A 22,134-nucleotide genomic window follows, 5' to 3' on the forward strand; every position below is an offset into this window, starting at 1 on the left:
GCTTTTGTTTAATTTCTTGCTCACTTTGCTCATGCTCAACCCCCTTGCTATCATAATAAGTTCTTTCTATCCAGAAATGTGTTCGTATTCCCCTGTATTCTATCGGGCCCTCAGTTAAGCAGTGTTCTTCTCCCCAAATCTCGTCTTCAATGATTTCTCCCTCATCCATCTATTTTTAGATCCTCCCTGTTTCTCCCTCTCGGTGCTCACCTCTTTACTGCAACAGGTTGATTTATTAATTTAATTTCTTTTCTGCTGGCTCTATTCCACCCAGCTCTGAACAGTTTGACCTCAACCTGTCTTTAAATTTGGTCTCAACCCGTCTTTATTCACTTATTTTATTTATTACAAACCTATTCATCTAGGCTATAACTATTTATTTTAAGCTGTACTTATCACTTATTTTGTTTATCTACAAGCTTAAAGTAAGGTCACAAATGTTTCTTTTGTCCTCCCCTTAACAGCCAACCAGTTTGTATGGAGTTCACCCGAGCAACTGGTCCAGTCAGTGAAACATATAGACCTTTCGTTGGCACCGTGAGGTTACCCTTGTCTGATCTTGTTTCACTGAGACACTGTTAATAACTACCTCATATAATAAAGCTTTGAAACAGATTTTACAAAACAAACACAGATACCAGATTATGACAAAGCATTTGAATCCTAGTTTGTCTGCTTTCTCGTGACGACCCTTAACCCAATAAAGATCGGAACCAAATGCCAAATTGTAACAAAAGTCTGTTTTTGTGTCAGCCTACTACTGTCGGCTGTGTTCCTCAGCCTGTGCTGGCTGCATTCCTCACCTCCTCCCTTCGTACTCTCTTTCAAGTAAGTCTCCCAATGATTTGTACTATTTTTTACAACTATGTGTCATTTAACCCTTTATTGCATTTACAACACTTATATTGTTTTATACCACAACTTACTTTTAACTATATCACAATGTATGTACAATAAGTTTACAATTTACAGTTAGCTTTTACAAATTTTACACTTTTTTGATCGATCTGATAATTGTTTTGACCTCTTTTTTGTCTTTTTCTCTTTTCTTTTCCTCTTTAGTTGCAACGTTTTAAGCGTTCTGTATCCACAGAAGCTTTTTATTTAGGCCTTTTCCTTATCTCTATTTCTGAGCTCTCCGTCTAAGCAGACCTGACGGTTGACACACACACCTGCCCCTACAGGCTTAAAGGTGCGCGTGGCAAGTCGCCAGCGGTATCCATGGATTCGCTTCTGAGTACCTCTGACTCTTTTTATCTCTGCATACCGCCTATTGGTTGGCTCAACGATCCTGCCTTCACAGATTTAAAGGGTACGTTGGTCAAGTCAATAGCGGTAACCACGGCTATGCTTTTATCTCTTACTCTTTTACCGGTTTTACTTCTTATTTTCTCTGTTTTCTCAATACTTTAAATACTTTAACTATCTTATCTGCTCTTGTTGCTTATTTTCTCACATTCACACACACATTCACTCTTCCGCGCCAAGATCGCATGCGCTGCACCAGACCTAGCCGTTTCCCAGTGATGTTAGTTGTGACTCAATAGTGCTCCTAATAATTCAACCAATTTATCATAATTAGGTTCTTTAGAGGAGGAACAATGTCAAATACCTTCGACCTGGGCGGCTCCAGCACTGCACCCCAGACACACCCGGTTTAGGCAGAAAAAAGGCTCTGCTTACCTTAGTTTGGTGGCCACCTGTGTGTCCGGCGTACAGCCCAGCGCCCCCGGCCTCCGGCTCCAACACGTCCTTCTCTCCTGGCTGGCTCGCCACTTGAAGTGTCAAAGATTCGGTGCCTGGAAGTGGGCCTGTAGGCTCCCGACCTTGAACTTCTTGTCTCTTGCTAGTCGTCTTCAAATGTTGATTTGATCTCTTAGGCTCAGCTGCAAACACTTAAAGAATCACTGGAAACAAGCAAAGTCCGATGCAATCAAGTTTAATGTGTCAACAGGCTTTAACACATACAACTTCGTGAGTCAAACCCCGGAGCGTGACTAAAAATCTGTTTTCGGAGCCCTAGCTTATATGCTGGTGGAGATTCAAATGAGTCTCCACCTCTTTTTGCTAATCCTTCTCACCCAGGACCAATTCTATTGGTGGAGAACTTTTCTTTGTGTCCAATTCTGATTGGGCCCATTTTTAATGGTGTAATGCAGCCTGGAATTTCCCAAATTTCCTTCCCTTAGATCTGGTTCCATTTTCACTCTATTTTTAAAAAAATATGTGAATTCTGGGGACTTTCTACGCAGTCCACAGTGCTCCTAGTTTCGTGCAAGATAAAACCTTAAGAGTACAATATGTGAGTGTGTGTGTGTGAGTTACAGCAGTTGAGTATGTGTTTCATCATTAAACAAGACATGGTGTGTTCTTTCAATATGCATACAACATTACACAGTCTAGTGTTATGTGTACCTTGACAATATCTAATGCAGGTTCAAAGCTTTTATAATGCCTTATACATGATTATATAGCCCCTTTGTTCCCCAATCAACTTATGTATCTTAACCTTGTTACTTGATTCATTGAGCACAAACTTTTACACTACAGAAGGAAGGGGCACTATTGTTAATATGTCGATATAATAATGTATTTGCTATGCTCCAGAATCTTCAGTATTTCAGTGTAGACTGTGATAGGTATTTAAATTTTTTTTGTTTCTGTTTTCAATTTTGTGAAATGTTTGATTTCTTTTTTTTTCTCTGCAGATCTCCCTGATGTGTGATGTAACCACTGCACACAATAAAACATTTCAAACCATTTCAGTATTTCACAGCCTTTGTTTCAAATTCCCACAACAAAAGTGAGGACTGGACACCCAAGACCAGACATTTCCTATTATATGTTGTAGCGGGTGTGATCAATGCAGTGAAAGTTTTTGGCGTGCCAGTCAGAGCAGTCTGATGAATATTAAGAAATAAAGAACTAAAATAGTTTGATCAAACCATACAAAACAAAATAATAATGCAAATTGTAAATTGTAATAAAGCATTAAAAGTCTAACTTCTTTCAAACACTGGTGTTTGGGTGAGACGCTGATTTAGTTGCAGTTATATAGCTGTCCAGTAGGGGACACTGTCGCGGGTCTGAATCTGCAGTCTCCGGGTCTGCAGAGACATACTATTGGAGAAAGTAGTCGCAGACCAGCTGTGTGATTTTCTCCATGATAGTAATTTATTTGAGGAATTTCAGTCAGGATTTAGAGTACATCATGGCACTGAGACAGCACTAGTTAAGATTACAAATGATATTCTGATTACTTCAGACAAAAGACTCATCTCTGTACTTGTTTATTAGATCTTGGTGCGGCATTTGACACAATTGACCATCAAATTCTGCTACAGAGCCTGGATCATTTAATTGGCCTAAAAGGTTCTGCACTAAGCTGATATAAATCTTATTTATCTGATCATTTTCAGTTCATTCATTTTAATGAGGAATCATCTCTACGTACTAAAGTTTGTTTTGGAGTTCCACAAGGTTCTGTGCTCGGACCAATCCTATTCACTCTATATATGCTTCCCTTAGGTAACATCATTAGAAATCACTCAAAGATCTTTGTTTTGTTGTCTGGATCATACACAATTGTATGATAAGTGCTAATTGCAGTGTTCTTTTGGCAGACTGCCTAATTAACTAAATGTAGTCCCATTTAAAGACATAAAAACCTGGATTGAGCAATCTTGAAAAGTCTGTATCTAAATTCAGATCCAAAACTGAAGTTATTGTTCTTGATTTCACAAATTCAGAGACTCTTTATCTGATGACATAGTTTTCTGGAATGGCCTTGCTCTGGATTCAACATCAATTTTATTTACAGTAATATTTCACCAAGATTTGTTTTTTAATTCCCATTTAAAACAAACCTCACAGCCTAGTCTGCCGGGGGACCTCCTGTAATACACAGAGCACCTTCAAATATGGTGGTCAAATATATATTTATATAAGTGTCTTTATCTTTATATTTTGCACTTGATTCATTTACCATTTACCATGATAAAGAAGACAAAGCATTAGGCAAAAAAGGATGTCCCCACAAAATAATCCCACAAATAGCTGAAAAAGGGAAAAAAATCAAAGATCTTTGTTTTGTTGTCTTGACACAAAGTGTGGTCTTTGTGCGCTCAATAACCTTATTTACTTTACCATAAAGCCACTGAAAACTACAAGACTTCCAAAATCTCAACATTGTTTCTGGATTAGGCAATCTTGTGTCTGTGCACTGGACAAGTGATCTCAAACCAATGTTCGAATGATTTCAAAATTTGGACCATTCTGATCCAGAATAAATTTTTTGAAGAAGTGGGCGTTGATTCAACATCAATTTTATTTACAGTAAATGTGGCTAAATTTTATTGAGATACAACTCATATCCTGTCTCAGAAACCTAGTTCTCTAACTTTATTGCAGCAACTCATTCATTCTTGTTTTAGGATGCAGAAAATCACCTAAAGTCAGTCTGATGGCATATGCGTGTTTGTAGAAAAATGAAAATTTAGTTTTAGGCCCAAACATAATGTGTGTTGACAAGTCATGGTGTGCCTTGACACAAATTTATGGTATTTTGTCCCCTGAAATTATCACTCAGTACGTTTGCATGCACAGTTAAGTCGATGCACAAGTGACAAGTGATCTCATGTGCACTTATTACAACATTATACCAGATCTGCAGCTAGAGCAAATGATGTGTGTGTGGTCACCTCACTCCTTCTCTGCCCCCTGTCCCCTGTTGCAATTTCATTGGATACAACTCATATCCTGTCTCAAACCTATCACCAAGGTGCAGCAACTACAAGCACATCTTGTTTTAGGATGCACTAAAATCAAACAGGTTGGTAAACTGTTGTATTGTCCCAGACAGCTCACAACAAAGTCAAAAGCTAGACGACCCGTGTTGACAAGTCATGGTGTCTGCATTAGGCTTAATTTAGTATTTTGTCCCCTGAAATTATCACTCAGTACGTTTGCATGCACAGTTAAGTGGAGCTACAGTTACAGCTCGACTGGGCCATTTAACTGGACTACTGTCCTTGTCCCAGTATACAAGCATGGGAGGGGAACCGATGTAATGATGGAAGTATATCAGACTCCATTACAATAAGTGGCGATATGCCCCCTTTCAGCTTGTTAGTATTGGACCTTTTCTGGTTGACCTATTACGTCACAGACCAAACAATCGCCATTCTGTGTTTTCCTCCCATCCATGTATTTTAAAATGTTTAACTCTTTCAGCTGGCACAGCATGAACTGTGTCTCCTGGTCCATCCAAAAATGCACAGGTCTGACTGTAGATTTTACTTTGTTGTTGCCTGTATACATGCAGGAGTAATTCGACTCTCAGTCACATTGTCTGGGTGTGTTAGTTTGAATTTGAGAAATTTGATTCAATTGCAATTGGACTAATAGGTTTACATGTATTTTAAAAGTTTTAAATAGTTAAACTAACACAATAAGTCCATTTTCTTAAATGTCATGTAAATGTACTGAGTATGTAAAATTAATTTAACAAATAAGTGTGTTCTGCAGAAGGGTGGCAAATGTATCTCTGAGTGACATTTGGTCAAATTTTGATGATTATTTGAAGTAAAATATGGCAGATGTTTACCTCGCACATTTACTGAAAGGGGTTAGTCATGACTGTGTGATTGCTGTTTATCAATGTTATTTATTGCTCAGTGTATATCTGTCCATGTATCTGTGTATGTTCGTGGGTCTGTGCTTGCATGTGTGCATTTTGTGCATCTGTGTGTATTTTCTAGGGCTGTATTCAACCCCAAAGAAACTCGGTCGAATTAAATTCTACCTACTCTTCAACCAATTGGTTGATGGGGGAGAAAGATTTGAACATTATCTCTAGATTAGCTAAATCGCCACAGTGCACTAAGTGCGCTCTACCTGGTAGTGTTGTGTGTCCATCAAAGCATTTTTTTCCTGTTGCAGGACTCGACATTAACACTTTCCCAGGGAAGTAAATTCTCTGTTCAAGCAAGTGGAGCGCCCTGAGTGAAAAATAAATGTGATGTCCATGGTAATATAAAATGAAAATAAACTGTGCGCTGTATCACTGGGAGCGTCCACCTGAGCTGCATGCACAAGTCCATCTCACCACCAAGAACTAAACAGGACTGATAATAGAACGGAACAGCTGAAGGCTCAAGAGCCCATGAGAGTCAAGCAGGCAGATGGTTATATGAGTTGAATTGCAGAAGAGGATCTCAGAGAACAGGAGGGTGTGTAGATATGAAGGAGTTCAGATAGGTAGGAAGGGGCTTGATTATGAAGGGCCTTAAAGGTGAGAAGCAGAATCTTGAAATTAATGTGATTTCAAGATTAACAGAAAGCCAGTGAAGTTGCTGGAGAACAGGAGTGATATGATCTATGGAGGAGGTTCTAGTAATAATATGGGCGGCTGAATTCTGGACCGATTGAATTTTATTAAGACACTTGAGAGGGGGACCAAAGAGGACAGAATTGCAATAATCAAGAGGGGATGTAACCAAAGAGTGAACAAGGATAGCAGCTCTGTGAGGTGTAACTGACAGGCAAAGACGATGAATATTATGTAAATGAAAGTATGCAGACCACGTAATATTATTGATGTTTACGTTTAAAAATGAGAGTTGAAAAATGTTTAACTTTGGGTAAAACGCTGCGCTTGTCACTGTCACTAGCCATCCATTCACAGTGGAGAAGGGCTGGGACAAGGCTTTGGTGGACACCGGCAACTGAGCATACTGACCAACTAATCGACCAACTGAACAGAAGTTTATAGCCCTGGTATATTCATAAGCTTTCTGTCTTTGTTTCTTTTGTCTGTGTGTGCAAGTCTCTGAGCTTGTCTTCATGTATATTGTGTGTGTTTTCTGTGTGTATGCGTTTGCAGGAATTCTCCCTGCTTTATGAAGAGGCCAGTTTCTTCCAGCTGGCTCCTCTGCAGGCTGAGCTGGAGCGTTGGAGGACTGAGCAGGAATGCAGGGGTGTGTGTCTAGAGTGTGAGTGTGTCATGATTCATGTGGCACCAGAGCTTGGTGAGAGGATCAGCGTGAGCGCCCAACAGACTGTGATCGAGGAGGTTTTTCCCGAGGTCAGAGACATCCTGTCCAGTTCCTTGAACACCAGCTGGAGTGAGGACTCATCACACATCATTCGCTTCCCACTCAACAGCTACTGCCACCTCAACTCTATCCAGGTACAAAACACACAGTTTGAATTTCAAACCCTTCAACGCCTATTAGCATATTCCAAACTGCAATTACCACCCCGTAGTTGTATGCCTCTACGCATCAGTCAAGTTTCTCTTACAGTTTACATCCATGTCTGAATGCTTCACACCCATTGTCCCCCTGACAGCACAAAAGATCTATACAATCAACACAGCTTCAGGATTAGTGTTACCAATTTAGTACCTGACCAAATGTCTCCCCTTCTGTTCCTGAGTTATGATATTGAATAATGGCCAGAAAGGTGTTAAATGCAGAACATTACGATGACACAGTGAAGCTGACCTTTAATGTTTTGGATATAAAATAATCATTGTATCCTCTTGGGCATTTGTGTGAAGTTTTGTCATAATTAGCGTAAAAATTCTTGCGTTCGAATAAAGTCCCTCCAGGTACTCTGTTATCTCACTCACAAGAATGAGATGAATGCATGATGTTTATGCCAAATTTGAGGCAATGCCCTCAAGGTGTTCTTAATACATAGTGTTCTCAAGAATGAGATGTATGCAAGGTTACAGTGATGTTGACCTTTGACCTTCGACCACTAAATTCTGATCAGTGTCAAATTTGCAGAAACTCCCTCCAGGTGCTCTGGAGTTATCCAGTTCTCAAAAGTGAGACATATGCAAGGTCACAGTGATCTTGACCTTTGACAAACAAAATAGGTATATTTCACAGATCGCGAGCAGGAAACTGATGTCGGGAAAATCTGCATCCGGTTAACTTAACTTTTGGGTAGAAACAATGGCGGAGTCAAGAAGGAGTCAGACGTGTAGCATACCTTTTTGCTCAAATTCGAAGAAAAAACAATGATAGGCCTATTTGTCATTTCACGACTTTCCAACAATGTAAGATGTAAGACAGAGATGGATTTTGTCAATAAGAAGAAATGAAGGAGTGGGATTTACCATGAAGAGAGGCAACATTTGTGTGTGCCCTGTACTTTAAGGAGGAAGAAGTCTTGGCCCACCCAGAGTCTGGTAGGAAATGTTTGAAACCTCAGGCTGTACTGTCAAGATTTCAGTGGATTTACTGGGGAGAATGTAAACAGTGCCAGACTCAAACGGCCGGAAGAAGTGGTTGTAATGTGGAGGAAACATCATGTTCCTGCTGCAGTGATGGTGCAGGAACATGACTACAACTGTCGTCCTCCTTCGGGTGAGTGTAGCATGTTGCTAACGACTTGGATAAATACAGTAGCCACACGTAGTCGTAAGGAGTCAATATCAGTTTCAGTTATTAATCTGTAAAAAGATAATTACCTAAGATACCGTTACACACTTGACAACCTAATGTTGTGGAATAAAAATCTATGTCTAGCATATGTTAACAGTTCCCCAGTCTTAACGTTAGCTTGACTCCAAGCAAGCGTCTTGTGCCAGAAGTTATGGGAATGACTATAGTTTTGTCAGTGTTTAACGTTACGTGCTAATAAGGTGTCTTTCGTAACGGCACATTTCGAGTTTTTGATAATGACACGACAGGGCATCTAACTCCTTGAATAGATGTAAGAAAAGTTTAATAGAAGCTTTCCAGTCTTAACATTAGCTTGGCTATAAACATGAGCATACAGCATTATGACTATGGTTTTGTCCATTTATACATGTAAGTAAGGTGACTGTCGTAACATTATCTCTCCAGTACATAATAATCGTATATGATGGCATTTAATTCATAAAATAGATGGAATAAAAGTGTAGTAGCAGCTCTCAAGTCCTAATGTTAGCCTGGTTATTTTTGTCAACAGAGAGTCAATGAGGAGGGAGAGTGAAGCACAGCTGTCTTTAATTATTATTAATAGAAAATATTAATGTTTGTTTTACTGTTTGTTTTTATTAGGTGCACTGGATGAGGCACTGAAAAAAATGAAGGAGCTGGAGGAACAGGTGTCATGTCTCTCTCTCTGGACCATTGCTGGATAGATGGTGTGTGTCTGAAGAAGACTACAGGTACTTCACACGGTTCCCATCCAAACATGTCTTTTTTGTTTTCTGGAGATCTGTTGAGCCCTCTGCATCCAGGATTGTGTACTGGTCCAAAGCAAGCAGGACTGGAATTGCCACTATGGAGAAAGAGGTTATCAGACCAAGCCCAAGACGTAAACTTCAGCTTATTGATGAGTTTTTCATGTTTTGCCTGCCTGTCGCTGCTGGCCTCAGAGATAGGGTTTTGGCTGAGATAATTGGGGTGAGCATTTCTACAGTGAGCCATGTTTTGATCACATGGTCTAATTACTTGTACCTTGTGATGGGATCAGTTCAAATCTGGATGACGTGGGGGCAGGTGAGAAAAACAATGCCTGTTAAATTCCAGCAGTACAGCCCAAATCTGAGGGTCATTGTTGACTGTACAGAGTTCAGATGCGAGAGCCCAGAGGCACTTACCCTTCACTCCGAGACATTCTCCATGTACAAGAGCTACACTACATTCAAGGCATCAATTGGAGTTGCACCCTGTGGTGCCATCACTTTTGCATCTAAACTATTCACTGGCTTGTCAGTGAAGATTCTTAGTCATCCAGGTCATGGTAATCCTAAGTGCTGTATCGTAGGCAACTGGACTTGCTTGCGTTTCTTGAAGACGTTTCACTTCTCATCCAAGAAGCTTCTTCAGTTCTAAATGACTGGTACGAATTTGCAGGATATAGTTCAAATAAACACAAGAAGTTTGTGCTCTAGAGAAAGGATCAACACTCAATGAAAAACCTAAGCCCTATGATAAGCTAATATGGCAAGGCTTAACTATACAAACAAATGAGCAGTGAGAACTAGCATGTCTTTGGGGTCATCGGGTGGGAACCTCTTTTCACCAGTGTTTCGTCTAGTTGGTCCCACGACACCTCCAGGACGCTAGACAGTGATGTCTAGCGTCCCAGAGACACTCCCCTAGTGCCAGGTCTCACTGCTCCCCTCCCTGCACCAACCCAATAACCTCCTTTACCTTACTTACACATGGCTTTCTCAGCCCAAACAGCACTGCCACCTTCAACCAAACCCAGGCTCTGTACATGCGAGGTCTAGGTAGCCCAAATTGCAAACACCACAACTTCAACTTTCCTGGAAGTTCGGATTTATCTATTCTATCCAATCCTTCTGCCACATCCTTCCTAAATTTCACCACCTGTTCCTCATCATTCAACTCCACATTGTACCACCCACCTAAGCTCTTTACTGACTTTTCCCTAATTGTTGTGATTTCCTCATCATCTATGACAAACTTCCTATCACTTAACTTCCCTCTATGTATCGAGATGCTTCTAGATTTACTAGGCTTGATCTTCATGCCGGCCCACTTGAGGTTCTTATTTACCTTCTCTAGTAGCCTCTTTGTACATGGCATTGTTGTGGTCACCAGTGTCATGTCATCCATGTAAGCCCTAACTGGTGGAAAATGGAACCCATTCTGCCATCTCTCTATACCTACCACCCACTTAGAAGCCCTGATGATTACTTCCATTGCCATAGTAAATGCTAATGGAGAAATTGTACACCCTGCCATGATGCCTATTTCTAGCCTCTGCCAACCTGTTGTGAAACCTGCTGTACTTAGACACAATCTAATATCCTGAAAATATGCTTTCACTAAGTTAACAACTACCTGTGGCACTCTGAAGTAGTCAAACGCACTCCAAATGAGGCTATGCGGTACTGAACCGAACGCATTTGCAAGATCTAAAAATACTACATGCAGGTCCCTTTTCTTAATCTTCACTGCCTGAATCTGGTGCCAGATCATGCTAGTATGCTCTAAACACCCTGAAAAACCTGGTATTCCTGCCTTCTGCACCATGGTATCTATTAAGCTATTCCTTTCTAAGTAGCTATCTAATCTCTGCACAACTACACTAAAGAAAATCTTCCCCTCTACATTCAAGAGAGAAATCATCCGGAACTGGCTAAGATCCACAGACTCCTTCTCCTTAGGAATGAGGACACCCCTTGCCCTACACCATGCTCTTGGTGTAATTTGCTTCTCCCAAACTATTCTTAGCTGCTTCTCCCAAACTATTCTTAGCTGTTTCCATAAAAATTTAAGGGTATCAGGCGCACTTTTATAAACTCGGTAGGGGACTCCATTAGGCCCTGGGGCCGAAGAAGCCTTTGCACGCCTGACCACTTCCTGAACTTCCTTCCACCTAAGTGGTCTGACATCCATCTCATGCTCTATCCCTTGTAATGGAGGCATCTGGCTGTCCTGCCAGATGCCTCCTGCTGCTGCTGCCATCATTAGTCATTAGTCATACTTCTACTGTTATTATACACATATGATTATTGTCACACATGTATACTGCCAGATATTAATATATACTTTCAACATATTGTACCACAGTAGCCAGAACTATAACTATAATATTATTACTTTCAATAATGTTGTAAGCTACTGTCATTACCTGCATCTCTCTCTCTCTCTCTCTCTCTCTCTCTCTCTCTCTCTCTGTCTCATTGTGTCATACAAATTACTGTCAATTTATTATGCTGATCTGTTCTGTACGACATCTATTGCACGTCTGTCTGTCCTGGAAGAGGGATCCCTCCTCAGCTGCTCTTCCTGAGGTTTCTACTGGGTTTTTTTCCCCCGTTAAAGGGGTTTTTTGGGGGGAGTTTTTCCTTATCCGCTGCGAGGGTCATAAGGACAGAGGGATGTCGTATGCTGTAAAGCCCTGTGAGGCAAATTGTGATTTGTGATATTGGGCTTTATAAATAAAATTGATTGAATGATTGACTGATTGATATCGGGTGGGAAACCTACTATCCTATTCTTCTCTAAATCTGAATATGTATTTCTCAAATATTCTTCAACCTCTAGCCTTTCTGCTTTGAGCTGCCCTCCCTTTTCCTGGCTGAACAATCCTTTAACAAACTTAAAAGGGTCCCTGAAAAAACCTGTCCTTACATGTTCCTTCATCCTCCTCTTTTCCTGAGATGCTCTGCCCTTCTAAGAACTGCTAGCCTGCTTCTCAACTCCTCTTGCAACACCTTAATTCCCTCCCTTTCTTCTTCTGTAGCCTTTCTCCACACCTTTCTTAACTGTCTCCTTTCCTTGACTAGCTCCTCTATTTCTCTTTAGCTGTAGCTAATTTTGGTTGTAGTAAGGCTGCTAGGCCTCACCACTGCTACCATGGGTTGCTAGCCCACGCCAGCACCTTTGGGGTCTTTTCCCTCCTGTCAGCTGTCTTTCCAAGCGGTCACATGGTCTTTCCCTTGTTGTCAGCTGCCCTATTCACAGCAGTCACTAGCTGGGCTAGTTCTGAGTTCAAATAAACACAAGAAGTTTGTGCTCTAGAGAAAGGATCAACACTCAATGAAAAACCTAAGCCCTATGATAAGCTAATATGGCAAGGCTTAACTATACAAACCAATGAGCAGTGATAACTAGCATGTCTTTGGGGTCATCGGGTGGGAACCTCCTTTCACCAGTGTTTCGTCCTCTGACACATCATCTCAATTAACAGACAGCTCCCCTTCTCATTAGTCAGAACAGGCAGCTCCTCCCATCATCAAAAGTCTCCTCTCCTCATCAATCAGAACAGACAGGTCATCTTATCATCCAAAGCCTCCCCTCCTCATCAGTCAGTAACACACAGCTCTTCTCATCATCAGTCAGTAACACACAGCTCCTCTTAAAATTATGTCTTTCCATTTGTGTAACTGAGTGGTAACAACTGTTCTTATTTTCCTCAACAGAAACACGTACTTAAAGTGCTCCAGGCATTCAAAAAAATGGGATCCTCTACATCTCTCGCCAGGTAAATATTTCCTCTATTAATTTCACCCTCATACAACTGTAATAAAATGCATTATCTTAATGTATTTTTGTACTTTAGCACTTCACCTACTCTTAGTGACCTATTACTAATCAGGGTTATATGGACAACATTACTATCAGCAGATTATTTTGTCAATCTATTTAGCTGTGAACCATGTGCATCAATGCGTCTCTAGTTTATAGTCTATAATCAGAGGTGACTGCAGAGTATGAAATTGAAATGATTTCTTCCATTGGGAAGTGTCTCCAGAAAATCAACGTGCAGGACAAGAAGGAGAACCATTGCTGTGTCAGTAACCACCTCCTTCCCTCTGACACGTCAGTCTCCAACTGCGTGGGTCGGGGCATCTTCTGACGTAAGACACTCTACCACAAATCAGACAGCATCAAGCTGTTCTCACAAATTGTCATGGATAAGGACATTGTTGTCGGCATCAAGGACAGTGGCAACTGAGCCTAGTTGAATGCACACTTCTTCAGGTGCTCCTTGTGTTGACCCCTTTACGTTACTGGGTGTGTAAATATAATCCATTTTCACCTTGTGTCGTGGAGAGACCACGACACAAGGTGAAAATGGATTATATTTACATTCTAATTGAAAACATGCAAGCACAAGCCTTCTTTATCGAGAAATCTTTATAATTCTCTGCACATTTTAGCAACATAATGCAGAATGAGCACAACCACCACAGCATACAAACATCCTGTGGCTTATTTTTCTACACGTCTCAATAGGCTCTCGAAGCACTGTACCCAGTATAAGAGGTATGGTTGGGATTTGCCAAGTGGAGGCGTGTTATCAGGATCTCAGACGGTTATTAATTTTGAATTGATTTTAATGTTCTCCTCCAGAATGGCCTGTTACCTACTGTGGAGCCAGAGATCCCGCCTGACACAGACCATGACCTGCTAGGCTGCCACTACATCACACAAAATGTTGGTTGGTGGGATTTGTCTTAGTCGTCTTAGTCTGCCAAATCACCAGTAGTGAAACATTTTCCCCCAGATATTTCAAAGCATGTATAGTAATATATTGCTTTTAACAAAGCAGTTTAAGAAAAACACAGAGGACTAAGTTTCCCGGCGGCATGCTGCTTTCTGTGTCTATCCAGGAACCTGGTCTCTGTCTGGAGGCCAGATTGAGAATTACATTAGCCAGGGTGCCCATCCATTGTCTTTGGAAGCTGACCTTCTCTTGCAGCTATGAACTCCAGGCCTTTTCTCTTGCAGCCTGGCAGGAGGAAAGCTGCTAACAAGGCAGCTGCACAGGTAGCTTTCTGCAGCAGGGCCAAGATAAGTATCACAGAGCATGAACAAATATCATTAATATTTAGTAAGCACTGCTAGATGAAACCATGTTTTCTTGAACATACCCATCAGCTTTATGGCTTGTAACATCCACTCTCAGGATCTGAACACATGAGGTCCTTTAACCCATGCTATATGTCTTCATTGATTTGAAATAATTATGTTTTTCTTCATAATTAGAAAGAACTGTAACAGTTTCAAAAATCCTATATTGAACCACAGTGCCCCATAGATTTAATTTACAACCAAATTCAGCAATTAATTTACCCTTACACTACTACATATATAGAAAAACAAACACATAGTTATTTAATAGATTTCATACTTCAGTAGATCAAAACAGTAGATCTTCATTCATTAGTTTGCAGTGGTGGAAATTAAATACATTTACTTTAAAACTGTACTCAGGTACAGTTTTGGGGGTACCTGTACTTAAATCCAGTTTCTCCACAGCATGTTTCCTAAGACTTGTACTCAACCACATTTCAAAGGCAAATATTGTACTTTTTACTCTTAAATTTTAACAGCTGTAGTTATAAATAATGTTGAGATTTTTCTTTAAGAATATTTAAAGGGATACTTTGCTGATTTCTAACCAGCTCTGTATCATAACAATTTGGGTAGCATGTGTAAATGAACTGTGCTAAACTTCCCTCCATCTTACCAGCACCCAGATCTCCCTGCTTATCTCTAAATTTTTGCTGGCTCTGGGGCTTTTGCTTGAACTACTGATTGTACCTTCGCATTTTCATATGCCCACCACCACGGATACAAAGAGTATAGATACAGGTAGAGCCTCTCTCTCTTGCTCTCTCAAACCTAGACAGAACTGAGATCGATCAGTAAAACTAGGCAGTGCTGGTCAAATATGAACCAAATTCTGTTACTCTTTTCAGACATCATCAAAATCATATTTTAAGTTACTCTTTAACTGTAGATTGTTACTAGCTGGCTGCCATACTGTTAAAAAATTAGATTGAACTGTAAAACTACACAGTGCTGATCAAATATGAACCAAGATTCTGTCACTGCATTGCCTATTTCCTTGCCTCAGTTGTTTTCAGAAACATATTTTAACTTACTGTGTAGCAGTCATACGAGATTGTTTGCTACCAGCTGGCCGCCACATTGTTTCCTGTGTAAAATCAATCAATTTTCAATCAATTTTATTTATAAAGCCCAATATCACAAATCACAATTTGCCTCACAGGGCTTTACAGCATACGACATCCCTCTGTCCTTAAGACCCTCACAGCGGATAAGGAAAAAGTCCCCAAAAAAAACCCTTTAACGGGGAAAAAACACGGTAGAAACCTCAGGAAGAGCAACTGAGGAGGGATCCCTCTTCCAGAACGGACAGACATGCAATAGATGTCGTACAGAACAGATCAACATGATAAATTAACAGTAATCCATATGACACAGAGAGAGAGAGAGAGAGAGAGAGAGAGATGCAGGTAATGACAGTATCTTACAACAACATTAATGAAAGTAATAATATTATAGTTATAGTTCTGGTTACTGTGGTACAATATGTTGAAAGTATGTATTAATACCTGGCAGTATACATGTGTGACAATAATCATATGTGTATAATAACAGAAGAAGTATGACTAATGACTAATGATGGCAGCAGCAGCAGGAGGCATCTGGCGGGAACACGGCAGCAGCACAACCACACACGTCACGCTGTCCAGGCACCGCTGTGATATGAGTTAATCTGAGAGACAGTGGAGCACAAAGGCTCCGGAGAAGAAGCCGAGTTAGTGACATCCAGAATGGCCGGGTTAGCTAGATGCAGTAATAGAATATGAGAGAGAGAGAGAGAGAGCGAAGGAGAGAAGGGGCCCGGTGTATTATAGAGGGGTCCTCCGGCAGACTAACTAAGGGATGGTACAGGACAAGCCTGAGCCAGCCCTAACTATAAGCTTTATCAAAGAGGAAAGTCTTAAGTCTAGTCTTAAATGTGGAGACGGTGTCTGCCTCCCGGACCGTAACAGGAAGATGATTCCACAGGAGAGGAGCCTGATAGCTAAAGGCTCTGGCTCCTGATCTACTTTTGGAGAATTTAGGGACCACGAGTAACCCTGCGTTCTCAGAGCGCAGTGTTCTGGTGGGATAATATGGCACTATGAGCTCTCTAAGATATGACGGAGCTTGACCATTTAGAGCTTTATAAGTTAACAGTAGGATTTTAAATTCAATTCTTGATTTTACAGGGAGCCAGTGCAGAGAAGCTAAAACAGGAGAGATATGATCGCGTTTCTTAGTTCCTGTTAGTACACGTGCTGCTGCATTCTGAATTAGCTGGAGAGTTTTTAAGGACTTACTAGAGCTACCTGATAACAGAGAGTTACAATAATCCAGCCTTGAGGTAACAAAAGCGTGGACCAATTTTTCTGCATCTTTTCGGGTCAGGATAGGCCTAATTTTCGCAATATTACGCAGATGAAAAAATGCAGTCCGTGAGGTTTGTTTTAAATGAGAATTAAAAGACAAATCTTGATCAAATGTTACTCCGAGGTTTCTTACGGTAGTGGCAGGGGCCAGAGCAATGCCATCTAGAGAAACTATGTCATCAGATAAAGAGTCTCTGAGTTGTTTGGGGCCAAGAACAATAACTTCAGTTTTGTCTGAATTTGACATCAGGAAATTGGTGCTCATCCAAGTTTTTATGTCTTTAAGGCAATTATGGAGTTTAGTTAATTGATTGCTTTCTTCTGGCTTCATTGATAAATACAACTGAGTATCATCCGCATAACAATGGAAATTTATAGAGTGATTTCTAATGATGTTACCTAAAGGAAGCATATATAGAGTAAACAGGATTGGTCCGAGCACAGAACTCTTGGAACTCCAAAACAAACTTTAGTACGTAAGGATGGTTCATTGCAACGTCAACAAATTGAAAACAATCAGATAAATAAGATTTAAACAAGCTAAGTGCTGAACCTTTTAGGACAATTAAGTGATCCAGTCTCTGCATCAGAATTTGATGGTCAAGTGTGTCAAGCTCAGCACTAAGATCTAATAAAACAAGTACAGAGACGAGTCCTTTGTCTGAAGCAATCAGAAGGTCATTTGTAATTTTAACTAGAGCTGTCTCAGTGCTATGATGCACTCTAAATCCTGACTGAAATTCCTCAAATAAATTATTATCCTGGAGAAAATCACACAGCTGGTCTGCGACTACTTTCTCAAGGATCTTTGACATAAAGGGAAGATTAGATATTGGTCTATAATTGGTTAACACCTCTGGATCCAGGGTGGGCTTTTTTAGTAGAGGTTTAATTACAGCTATCTTAAAAGACTGTGGTACATAGCCTGTTAATAAGTATATATTGATCATATCTAATATATGAGTGTTAACTAAAGGAAAGACCTCCTTAAGTAGCCTAGTTGGGATGGGGTCTAAGAGACACGTTGATGATTTGGATGAAGAAATCACTGCAGTCAATTCTTGAAGAGAAATTGGGGAGAAGCAATCTAAATATATATTAGATTTTACAGCTGTGTTTGAGGTTAGATAGGTACTATCTGAGGGCAGGAGGTCATGAATTTTGCCTCTAATAGTTAGAATTTTGTCATTAAAAAAGCTCATAAAATCATTACTGCTAAGGGCTAAGGGAATACAAGGCTCAATAGAGCTTTGACTCTCAGTCAGCCTGGCTACAGTGCTGAAAAGAAACCTGGGGTTGTTCTTATTGTCTTCTATTAGAGCTGAGTAATAGTTTGCTCTGGCATTGCGGAGGCCCCTCTTACAAATTTTGAGACTGTCTGTCCAGATTAAACGAGATTCTTCCAGTTTGGTTAATCGCCAATTCCTTTCAAATTTTCGCGATATTTGTTTTAACTTACGGGTTTGACAGTTATACCAAGGAGTGAACTTTCTTTGCTTTTTTAACTTCTTTTTAAGAGGAGCTACAGAGTCGAGCGTTGTTCGTAGCGAGCCTACGGTGCTATCAACAAAATGATCAATTCGGGAGAGGTTAAAGTCGGCATGGGAAACCTCTGTTACTGAAGGTATTGGTATTGAATTTAACGACGAAGTAATAACATAATTAGTAAAAACATAATATACCAGTCATAGTTGCCAGTTTTATATGGAATGGGTACTTTTATCTCCAAATAATGTTTCTGTACTTTCACCTCAGTAGAATCTTGAACTCAAGACTTATACTTGTAGTGGAGTATTCAGTTTTTGCATTTGTAGTTTAATTAAAATGAATTGTACCAAATCTTAATATTTTTTCCTCCACTGTCAGTATGTCACTTTTTGTTGTCACTGTTTGCTCCCTAGCAAAACATGAATGTAAGTCAAAGTAGAAGTCATCAACCTTGGCCATGATTTCTTTCATGAGCTCATCATCTCTCCACATCCTCTCCACTGTGAAGTCAGTCCTGGTATCTGTCACCAGATCACACCAAGCTAAGCCAGTGATTGTGAGCTGACCCTGGATTTGCCAGTGGTTAGGTGTGCTTTTTCTTCAGTTTAAATTGACCCTGAACAAACTCGAATTGTGATGCCTCTCCTATGTCTTCTTCATCAGGGCACTTGACCTCAACTAGGCCATAGGGAGGGTCCTCACTTGGGTTCACCACTTTGCCAAGGTGTGGAGCATTGGGGCGGATGACAAGACCACATGGAAAAATATTAACATAAAATGTCTCTGCATAGCGCCGAAGAACCTGTTGCTCAAGTTCCACTCATCTACACATGGCCATGGTCTGCGGGGCATCCTTAAAAATTCTTGTGTGTGAATGTTTCTGCACTGGACTCTGACCTCACATGACCTACCTCATAAAACTTACGTGCAGTAAGCCTAGGGTGACACATGCTAACCCAGAGTGGGCTGTTGAATCGATCCTGTGTTCCCTCTTCAGTTATCCCTGACATTTCAGGTGACACCTCTAAACTCTGCATATGCACTTGTTCAGCCCAGCAACCAGAAACAAAATGGTGTATTGGAAGAGGGTGTAATGTGAGAAAGGTAGTGAGGGAAATTTAGAAAAGTTTGGATGGTGAAGTACATCCTTGGGCAACACAGCTGGACACTGATATGATAAGAGTGAAGCCTTTGGGACAGCTCCAAATTTTGATTCCACCATAGTGAGAGCAGACATTCCATCAACAATCTTTGCTGTGGTCGAAGAGGAATGTGGGATGCTGCTCCAGCAAATACATCACTGTCAGGCAAAGGTCCTAAAACAACATAATCATGTCTTTGTGTCTCTGTATATTTCTTGTAACCTTATGTGAAGATGTATTTTTATTAGTATTTGGATATTAAAATTACCTCCATAAGGCTTTGTACAGCATAGACTGCACAGTTCCTGCCAGAGGATTTAGGCTTTCACACTACAAGCTCATCCACTGGTTCTGGAGCTATGCCCTGACAGAATATGTCACATTTTGCACAAGATTGTTAACTGTTTTCCAAATGTCATGGCCTTTTAAATTAGTTTTTGTTGGTGACTGTTATCAAATTAAAAGGAATAAAAACTGAGTTATTTTTTCTTTTTACCTGGGTGCAGGGCCTGTGACAGGCTTGCTGTTTGCTTGTGCAAGCAAGAGCAGCTGGAACATTTTTGGTTCCCAGAGTGCTAAAATGGGCTGTCTGGTAAAGTAATGCAACCAAGTAGTTGCACAAACATCTTCCAGCAAACACAAGAGCATGTATATGCTGTCATCTCAGGGGGTGTATTCGTAGTTTCAAAGGTGATCTGAAGAAAGTCAAAGTTGTCATATATTTCACAAGTGTTTGTAAAGTTGTTTATTGCACAATAAAGATGCACATGTTATGATAAGATAAGATTAACTTTATAAATCCAGATAGAAATGCTGTGCAGCAGTTGCAGTACAAAGTTAGAATGGTGTCTCGTGTGCAGGAGCTGGGCCTCCAGCCTACTCAGCTGTCATTCATCACTCATCATCTGCTCACTATAAGAACCTGCCTCAAACAGCCAGACCTCGCCAGATTGTAGACTCAGTTCATGCTGTAAGTTTCTCTCCAGCCATTTCATTGTGCATTTTTGTCCTGCATGTTTTTGTGAGGCATAACTACTTCTCTCTTCTGCCTCAGTTCATGTCCAGCTCCAGTCTCCAACACCAGTCCTCTGTCCAGTCGGCAACCCAGTTACTCCTGCCATACCTGCCCAACTATCCACTCTGCCCTCACCTGGATCTCCACTGCGCTCCGTCTCTTCTCTCTGCCTTGGAGTCCACCATTCAAAACCCATTACAGTACAATCTGTCCAATAATGGACTCTGCAGAGAATGAGGCTTTGAGACACGCTATTGCCCTGCAAGGCCAGCATTTAGGCCACCATAAGGTGACCCTAAAGCGTCTCTCAGAGCAGCTGCAGGAGGTCAGTTCAGCAATTGCTACACTCAATGAACATTTAGCTTCAGCTCCAGCCACCCCACCTCAAGCTCCTAGCCCACAGCCAGCCTCAACTGACCAGCCAGTCCCTCCTGTTTCCGTCCCTGAACCAAACATTCCTCCACCAGCAAAATATTCTGGAGACCCTAATACTTGCTGACAATTTCTAACCCAGTGCCAGTTAGCTTTCAGTGCTCAGCCAATTCGTTACGCCAGTGAAGCGGCAAAAGTAGCTTACCTGGTAAATTTATACATGCAAATATAAATAACAAATATAACAACAGAACAGATATAAGACCTAGGGAGATAAGGTGAGTTTAGTGGAAGCATCACATTAATGAACAGATTTATGAATCTAATGCATCCCTTTTATTGTGCTGTAAAATTAATTAACAGCCAGGGCTTTTATTTGCTTCAGTCATTGAACCACTTGTGTATATTTGTGGACAGGTATTTGTATGGGATGGGCTTTTAATTGCTTTTACACAAAACTCTTGCTAAGCAAAGATGAAATACTATTAAATTGTATATTTTAACCAGAATGAATATTACTTGTATAAAACGTAGATGTTTTAAAAACATGAATCATGAATCAATTATTTAATTAACAGACTGCGCATGAAGAGAGAGAGATGGAGAAAAAAAGAGTTGACGGTAGTTTTAAGGACTAAAGTATCCATGGGGTGGCCATGGCTCAGAGGTAGAACGGGTTGTCCACCAATCAGAAGATCAGCAGTTCGATCCCCGGCTCCTTCTGTCTGCATGCCAAAGTAACTTTGAGCAAGATACTGAACCCCAAATTGCTCCCAATGGCTGTTCTATCAGTGTGTGAGTGACTTCAAAAAAAAACCTGAGTAGCATGTGTGGCACCTTGTATGGTAGTCTCGGCCACCAGTGTACGAATGTGTGTGTGTGACTGAGTGAATGTGACTCGTAGTGTAAAAAGCGCTTTGAGTGGTTGGATGACTAAAAAAGCACTATACAAATGCAGGTCCATTTACCATTTGTGGACACAACACTTTTCTTTATCCTCTTAAAACAGGCAACACAACTTGGATTAATTTCTTTTTAACAGCGGATCCTTGCGGACTTAACACGTACTTAGACTTTATGAAAAAGGTATGGGGCTGCCACTTTTTCTTCCCCTCTCTTGTTAAGCACTATCGTGCCGGTAAACCTGAATGAATTATACTTTGTTCCCCGTGGTTTTTTGTCCAAATAATTTCTATGCTGCTAATTCTATGCTGCTAATTTCTGTGCTTCGCACCAGAACCATGACTAATTAAGACATACGTATTTATCCACACCCGGCTAGCAAAGGGGATTTGGCGTTTAATTGCTGTTATATTGTAACCTATATCACATACATCATTCTACATAATGCCAGCATGTGCTGTTGGTATTATAAAACTATACATGCTGTTGGTATGGACACAGACAACTAGCAGGAAAGCAAT

At 40.6% G+C, this 22,134-nt stretch overlaps 2 protein-coding genes across 10 annotated transcripts in view; one reads left to right on the forward strand and one right to left on the reverse strand.

The window, feature by feature from the left end:
• LOC125895871 (BTB/POZ domain-containing protein KCTD1-like) overlaps window positions 1-22,134 on the forward strand; it is a 130,752-nt gene that overhangs the window by 100,106 nt on the left and 8,512 nt on the right. For 2 of the 6 annotated variants that reach the window (XM_049588044.1, XM_049588046.1), the window contains exon 4: window positions 6,884-7,189. In XM_049588044.1, the coding sequence (XP_049444001.1) occupies window positions 6,884-7,189 (306 nt within the window). Of the gene's footprint in view, window positions 1-6,883; window positions 7,190-9,059; window positions 9,734-12,904; window positions 12,967-13,227; window positions 13,343-13,838; window positions 17,103-18,844; window positions 22,111-22,134 lie in introns of those variants that run through there. The other 4 variants (XR_007450220.1, XR_007450219.1, XR_007450218.1 and 1 more) reach the window with 4 other exon arrangements.
• Window positions 1-22,134, reverse strand: part of LOC125895877 (uncharacterized) — a 38,999-nt gene that overhangs the window by 12,370 nt on the left and 4,495 nt on the right. For 2 of the 4 annotated variants that reach the window (XM_049588055.1, XM_049588057.1), the window contains exon 1: window positions 1,684-2,951. The exons of the other annotated variants lie outside the window; for them this stretch is intronic. The gene's annotated coding sequence lies outside the window, so the exon portion shown is untranslated. Of the gene's footprint in view, window positions 1-1,683; window positions 2,952-22,134 lie in introns of those variants that run through there. 4 annotated transcript variants of the gene reach the window in all.

The sequence above is a fragment of the Epinephelus fuscoguttatus genome, linkage group LG10, assembly GCF_011397635.1.
Source record: "Epinephelus fuscoguttatus linkage group LG10, E.fuscoguttatus.final_Chr_v1".
NCBI classification, from domain to species: Eukaryota; Metazoa; Chordata; class Actinopteri; order Perciformes; family Serranidae; genus Epinephelus; species Epinephelus fuscoguttatus.